Source organism: Crocodylus porosus, unplaced genomic scaffold, assembly GCF_001723895.1.
Source record: "Crocodylus porosus isolate Cpor-Errol unplaced genomic scaffold, CroPor_comp1, whole genome shotgun sequence".
Lineage (NCBI taxonomy): Eukaryota > Metazoa > Chordata > Crocodylia > Crocodylidae > Crocodylus > Crocodylus porosus.
In genome coordinates, this window is record NW_017728925.1 from 1,296,787 (window position 1) to 1,304,773 (window position 7,987).

Consider the following 7,987-nt stretch of genomic DNA (forward strand, 5'->3'; position numbering starts at 1 on the left):
TTATCTTGCTGGGATCCTATGACCCCAGCTGACTTCCTGCCCTTCGGGCTGGGGGCTGGACTCGATGATCCTCCGAGGTCCCTTCCAGTCCTAATATCTATGAAATCTATATAGTCTACAGCTTTATGCTCTTTATGAACCCTCTACAAACCATGGCAGTTATACAGATACAGACAAATGCTAAACTAATGGAGCTTTCTTCCCTATGGCGCTACAATTTTACAAGTCAAAAGTCAATCTGCAAGAATTAATTCTCACAAAACAGGAATATGACTGGTGTTCAAAAAACCTCCCCTTCATTCTAATTCTAATACCTTAGGAGCCACCAGTGGAAAAGACCTATTAGGTCATGTAGCTATCTCTCTGCCAATACAGGATGCAGAAAGACAATGCTGTGAAACAGTTTTACAGTTATCTCCATGCACAATCAAGAGAAGGAATTTTCCATGTCTTCAGGTTCTCATCCTTACTTGTTTATCTACTGTGAACAGGTCCACTGTGCCTTGTACCTCCCTGTTCAGGTTTTTAAAAGTAGAACACATTGCAGCAAGGCTGGCAAGATCTCCAGACATCCCGTAACCTGGAAAGACAAAATCCCACAACACGTAGCTAGAAACACTTACAATGCCTAATACACTTCAGTTAGTCTTAGCTATGTGGTTAGATAACCTGCAACAAAGGTGCAAACAGGCTTTGGTTTGGAAGAGTACCAAACTCCCTATTTCCTTCCTTTCCCAATAGAAATTCTTCCAGGTCAGGATTCAGTGTGGAAGAAGATGGGTAAAACAAAAATGTCTGCATTGTAGCCTTGCCCCTGCATTGCTTCAGTTCCTCTCACCTGGAGCAAAGTCACCGTGCAGCAAAAGGCTAACATGGCAGCTATGTGACCCACCTCAGTCTCTAGCTGTCTAGCAGATGAGATTGTAAATTTGGCTTTGAACTCCAGGTTCAGGGCTAGTAAAACGTGGGGCCACCTAACAGATCTGGTTCAGGGCTAGTCTGAAAAACTGTGGATGTGGTGTGATAGAGGTTAACTCAGAGTGTTTAAGAAATCCAGACCTGGGAAGGTCACTGCCATTAGTGTCAGGTTAGACTCTTCACTGCCATAGCAGGCATTTAATATATATTGTTTCAGATGCTGACTCCAAAATGAATGGATCAGAGTGAAAAACTTGAAGCGGCAGATCTAAGACCCTGCTTTAACTGACCTACATAACCTCAAAATGGGGTAATCCCATGTGTAGGAACCAGGACAGATGGAGCCCCTTACTGTCCCTCTAGATCAAGAGTAGGAGAGGAGATGACAAACTCTTCCAGGGGGTCAGTTAGTTGCAGGGTTGAACATGAGTGAAGGCAGCAGTTACCTAGCTTAGTGATGGCTGGGTCTGAAAAGAGTGTCTGGATAAAGTGAGCAAGCTTCTCCTGCTCAACCTCCTCCTGGAACTGCAGTAGATCCAAGAGGAACACCTGGTCCTTGACAGCGAGCTGAAGCAAGGAGACACGCGACCTCCCCACACTGCCAAAAGAAGGCCTCCACTCCATGTCGATGCCAATTACCTGGCCAGGCTGTAACACAAATGAAAGACATTCTTTACTAAGGCTTGTCTCCACAGGGAAATGATCTGGGCCTAACTGTAGTGTTTCCTCTGGGGAAGCATTATTCCAAACAAAACTATTTTACTACAGAAGAATCACACTGCTTTGGCAGAATGTGCACCTGAGACCCTATTCTGGAATGGCAGCTTCCAGTCCATTTTCCCATATGGGCTAGCCCTTAGGCCTCAAGGATTTCCTGCAGGAAATGCCACCAACAGTGCTCCATCTGCTCTCACTGGCCTGGGGTCAGATGCATGTGAAGATGATGGACAAAATCCACCCTATGTTATGTGATTCATGGGGATCTCTCCACTCTACAGCATTACCAAATACACACCAGAGCAACACCTACCTGCAGCACCTGTTCCCTGCACTGCTGCATCTCATCCCATGTCTGCAGGAAGTGAATGTTCTCCCTGGGAATGGGCAGCTGGTAATAATTCTTCTTCCTGTCCTCTTCATAATCATCAGTTCTCTCAGCATCTTCTACCCTATAAAAAACACAATCCAAATGCTTTTCACAGGGTCATCATGAGAATTTCATTTCCGATTTGTTCCATACATGCCTTACAGTTCAGCTCTGCAATGAATTCTGTTACACATGGGGGCTACAGTCCAAATGTCGACAGGCATTCACAACTCTGCTTGGACATCAACCAGGGGGTGTTTTGGGGGTGAGCACATACGTGTAGGTGGAATTCTGGTCCCAGTTGTTCACGTTCTAGGGTACAGAATTTTTTTTTTTTTTTTTAATAAAAGAATATCACTAAAATCCTAGAGGCCTTTATTTCACCCACATATCCTGCAGGCCTCTGTCCTTTCACTCATTTTTTTACCCTTTCCTGACCCTCTCCCTTCCTTTCTTTTTTTGCCCAGGCCCATCCTCTTTCCATTTACTCACCACCATAAAAATGGCATGACAGGAGGCACAACTGTGGGATCATGCGTTAGATCCCATCTTGCCTTATTGCTGGAGAAGGGCAAGCCCAATCCTGGGCTCTCCCTAAACAGACAAGAAGCAAGTTCCCACAGATAGGATTGCTCTCAACTGAGGGGCTCGCAGCCATGGAGGTGTCCCATGTACCCCAGCAAATACGAGACATAGCTGCTGCAATCTCCCTACCATGGAACCCCTCATGGCAAAGAGATCGCAGCTACTGTGGTCCCCCAGCCGCAGGGGTGTGTACAGGCTCCTATAGCTGGGAGATCACAGCTGCTGCAATCTTCCCACCACAGGGGTGCACCACACCCCCCCACAACTGGGAGACCACTGTAGCTATAATATCCCAGCTGCTGGGGTGCTCCACACACGCTCAGAGGTGGGAGATTGCAGCCACACCCTGCAGTTGCTGGGACCCAGAGCCCTGCAGCTGTGGACAAGGAGTTCTAGCGGTACCCAGTGGCTGCAGAGACCCAGCATCCCCAGTAGCTGCAGGGTACTGCCAGGACCCGGAGTCTGCAGCTCCTGAATACTGCAGAGGCTGAGAGTCCCCTCAGCTGCAGGACTCCCAGCCCCAGCTTGGCACAGTGCACTTCTGCAGCTGAGAATGTGGTCAGCTGGCAGGGCTCCCAGCCACAGGGGTAGACCCTGCTACATAGTCAAATTAGAGCTGGACAGCAACCAGCTATAAAGTTAATACACATTTTCAAGGTCTAACTTTATAGCTGGTTGGACTTTTCTATGGCATGACAAGTACTTTGAACATATAGCTAGTCTCAGTTAATTGCAGAATTAACCAGTTAACTGCACAATGCCTATAATGTATAGAGGGGGCCTAAGAGAACAGCACATGTGTTTAATTAATGACGCTCATGACCACAAAACTTTACTAGGAGACTAGAAAACCCCCTCACCAAAGCCCAGGCTTAGTTTATTTATCATCATTACACAGTTCTCTTTCCCAGAATGGATGTGACCTGACAGCCCAGAAAGTTAGGTGGCAAGTTCCAGATTCTAGAATTCCACATCATAAATACTTGGTTCTCGGCTCCCCGCAGCAGTCCCAGGCATCTGGTAGTTCTCATGTCGTATCGCAGTCTCTGACTTGCTAAGAGTCAAAACCAGAGTTCCATTTATCTCTTTAGAAAGGAACATGTTCTAATAAGAAAATCACAAGCTGCTCCAACTAAGGTCTCCAACTAAGAACACCAGGATCTACCGCTTTGGTCTCAGCAGCTGCGTCCTACACACAGCTCAGAATGGAATGACTCACCATGCACGCTTCCAAGAGAATGGAAGGGTTTCACGGACTTCTCCTTCCTATGGAAAGCTCTGCCTGTCCCCTGACACTGTACAAGAACATTTGCTTTCTGTGGTACAGGGTTGGAAGAAGCAAAACCCAACACTGCTCCGACATCTCCCTCCACTTCAGGGATACGTTCAATGCTGGACTGACTACGATCTTACTGTGCAACTCCCCCAAATAAAGCTTCAGACAGTGCCACAAAAAAATTTAATGTGAACACATCAGCACCCTACAGTTGTTTGAGAGATGCCTGCAGAAGCAGCTTTTGTGAGTTATCACTGATTTCCTACAACAGGCTCTTACGCAGCACAATTTCTTTTTCATAATGCAGCAGAGGCTCTTGAAATAGTTTCAGAACTGGAAGGTCAGCACATTGCTCTGGTGTCCCATCCAAATGATGCAACTGAAGGAAAGTAAGCATAATAAAACAAAAATCCAGCTATTTTTCACATATCATGAATATCTGGACAGTCTCGTTCCCACAGAGGCTTTAAATGGCTTATTATTTGAGAAAATATTTACAAACCTTGTGTTTAGGGGACTGCATGACTAATTTTGTAGCATGGCAGCTTTGTGCTATACAAACATTAGCTTGCATAGACAGTCTGTGTGCACGGGGAAGTCAATATTTGTGTAAAATATTTAATGAAGGTGTGAAATCTCAGGTCTCCGGGAATATTCTCATCTGCACAGTTCAGGAGTGGCATGTGGTATGACCAGTAGCAGGGGTGATTTCTTCATTCGTATTCTGATATCATCTCTTACCTTTACAGAGGAAACACCCACTCTGGAACCTGCTGCAACAATATTTCAGCGGCTGATATAAATGAAGTGCCAGTGCTCTTTACAATTCAAACACCTTACAGTAGAAGGTAGTAGTATTCCCATTTTACAGTGAGGAAACAGGGGCATAAGGGGCTTCACAGCCATCCAAAATTCCTGGAGAATGGCAGAGCCACAAGATCCTAGGGTTCATGACTCCGTGCCTTGTTCTACCCACCCAATCCTACTGCCTCTCTTGTGCATCCAGACAGCGTTCCCTCTAAGCTATGTGGCATGTGCAGCTATGCTCATGCCGTGCATGCCACACAACGTAGAGGGAAGGCTGCATGTAGATGAAGTGAGATAACTGGCACTCTGAGTTCCTACACCTGTTTCTTACCTGACCCCATGTCCTAGGACTGTGCTATCTGTTTTGTGGGTTTCCAGTGTACACAAGAAACAAAGTGGATGTGAAAGACCATGCAGTGTCTTTAAGGCACAAACCCACCTCAGAGACAGCCTCCTGTAGTCACAGACTTCAGTATCTCCTGAGTGCCACTCATGGGCTATTCTTCCCAAGGTTGCCATATCTGCCATTTTTGCTGGCCTTGGCTGGCCAGTGAGGTGATGGGGGAGTTCCCCAACTCCACCTATATGACAATCAGGTTCATGTGCTAAATGGGCAGGTGTTTTCTCTGCTATATGGGCCACTTCTCAGGGAAGGAGTCATGTATTGTCTGAGAGAAGCACATGTTGCCAGGGAGGGCAACGTTGAGAGAATAATTACTTCAGTCTAAAATTTATTGATGATATATGCACCCTAAAACTACACTACTGAAGTCAGTGGGAGTTCACTGTTTTGCTCAACAGGTCACATAAGCTATTGGACAAGGCTTCAAATGCCTAACTGGATAAACATAATTCTTACAGAGCCAGATCCAAAGTCTACTGAACTTAATACAGAGTGACATTTACTTCAGGGGCTTTTGGATCCAGCCCAAACTGACAAAGAGGACTTTAAGATGACTTTAAGTCTCTCAGGGAGGGGAAGCAGGAAAGTATGATTAGGGAACTTCAGGCAATTTAAAATATTTTCCTCTTTCAGGAATATAAGCCTCATCAGCATCACTACAGTAAACTCTGGTTAATTTGTCACTCCAAGGAATTGGTGATGATTTCTAATTATCCTTAAGTGACTAATTATCAGTAGTTAACAATTTTCAACTTTGCATGATGTATTTTGCCTTCCATATTGACTAGGTAAGGAATGAATTCTGTCATTCACCAGGAAAAACTACACTATAAAAATTCCAAGTGCAAACTGTATACACTTTGGTTTGCTATATGGAGAAACAGTACGATTATGCAGATAAATGCTTAACGTCTAGTTTCTTACTATAAAAACTCAGTGTGTTCACATCAGAAGAACTACACGATGGAGTAAAATAATCAAAGCTTTTGACTTTGCACTCTCACTTTTGCCAAAATAGAAGGCAGTTTCGAGAACTGGAACAGCTGATCATCTATGTCTTGTTGAGGCATGAAAAGCTGAAGAATACTTAATGCTTTAAACACAGCATCCATTTTGCTTTCTAGGGAGAGTGCAGGTCAGTACCTTTCAAGCCAGTCATCAGGAGCAAATTCTTAAATTCTTTTATTATTTAGCGCATATATACATTTGAAAATGAATTAATACATTTTAACAGACAACTCATCACCTGAAGTATTTTGTATACAAATCAATAGGACTAGCAGTGATTGTGTATACAGGGTAACAAAAGTATAGTGACAAGTTATCCTAATGATTGCTTGATCAGATTTCACTGTATTTAGATATAGCACATTGTGGTACCAATTACAGGCTGGACACAAAGTTTGTGCAGCATGAGGTATAGTTAGATCCCTTCCATTTCATTGCATTTACTCTGCAGCAGAGTCCTGGCAAAGACACTTGGAGAATCCTGGTCCTCTACCATGGCAAAGTGGCCCATCCCATGAAGACCAGAACACTTTGGTGTGTGCTTAATCTAAGAGTGTTCCCATGCTTGTGGAAAGCAAACATCAACCATGCACAGTCAAAGACATGTTACTGTGACTATACAGTGAAAATTCTTGCAGAATTCTCCCACCCTAGAAGCTGAACAAGCTGCATCCTTCAACACCGCCCTACAACAGATTATTTTATGCAACATGGCAGCCCTGATGTGGTAACTAATATGTATTAGGGCTGTATGAAGCTTTCGTCCCTGATTTGATTTGGCAGAGATTTGGCTCGATTCGATGGCCAAATCTCCGAATCTGAATCGAATCAGAACCCTTCCCCTACCCCGCACACACCCCGTGGCTCAGCGACTGGTCCTTCCTGGATCTGGGGGGGCACCTGGGATCCCCCTGCGGCTGATCGCCAGGCAGTGGAGGTGCAGGCACCCCCCCCATGCGCTCCCCGATGGACCCAAAAGTGAACTGGAACTACTTCCGGTCCACTTGTGGGTTTGCCACCAAGCACGCAGGGCCACCGCCCCGTGCTCCTGTGGGATGCTCCATCCACCCCAGCATTGCAGCATTCATGAGCAGCGCCTGATACCTCGAGGTGTGTAGAAAAAGCATTTAAAGCTGTGTCTATGTCTGAATCGCTGATTCTCTGAATCAGCATCGAATCTTCAGATTCGGATTTGGCCTAATTGAATCAGGGACAGTGATCTGAATCACTGTCCCCAGTTCAGGCCGAATCCGAATGAATAGGGCCCATTTTGCACACCCCAAAAGTGTATTACATAAAACAAGGTACTTACCTCTCCTGGATCTTGAGTCTCTGAAGCTCATCAGCCACTCCATAAGGCAGGTTCTCCTTAGGGAAGTTATAGTGGAAAGCCCACCTTGCTGCAGTGTTCAAATCACAATAACTGACCAGCAGGTGGATCAGCTGCTCTTGTAGCCACCGATTGTCCCCCACGGTGCTCTGTGAGGAAAACATATGAACAGAATCTGGTTGTGCAGGTTTCATCTTGAGGGCATGACTATGAATTTCCATGGATAGGGCATCACAAGAGAAACTGTACAGTATTACTTTCTTATTGAAGAGGGGAAGAAAGAACAAGAATGAATACAGGCTGGGGAACTCCCTTCTCATCAGTGCAGAGGCAGAAAAGGATCTTGGAGTCATCACTGATGACAAGATGAACACGGGCCGGCAGTGTGGGGAGGCAGTCAGGAAGGCCAACTGCACCTTGTCATGCATCCACAGATGCATCTCAAGCAGGTCCAAGGAGGTGATTCTTCCCCTCTGTGCGGCACTGGTCAGGCCGCAGCTGGAGTACTGCGTCCAGTTCTGGGCGTCGCACTTCAGGAGGGATGTGGACAACATGGAGAGGGTCCAGAGGAGG

At 45.7% G+C, this 7,987-nt stretch overlaps 1 protein-coding gene across 5 annotated transcripts in view; it reads right to left on the reverse strand.

The window, feature by feature from the left end:
- EXD3 (exonuclease 3'-5' domain containing 3) overlaps positions 1-7,987 on the reverse strand; it is a 430,752-nt gene that overhangs the window by 247,596 nt on the left and 175,169 nt on the right. For all 5 annotated transcript variants that reach the window (XM_019540506.1, XM_019540505.1, XM_019540504.1 and 2 more), the window contains exons 12-15: positions 7,397-7,563; positions 1,949-2,087; positions 1,365-1,566; positions 471-580 (exon numbers count right to left, since the gene is read on the reverse strand). In XM_019540506.1, the coding sequence (XP_019396051.1) occupies positions 471-580; positions 1,365-1,566; positions 1,949-2,087; positions 7,397-7,563 (618 nt within the window). The remainder of the gene's footprint in view (positions 1-470; positions 581-1,364; positions 1,567-1,948; positions 2,088-7,396; positions 7,564-7,987) is intronic.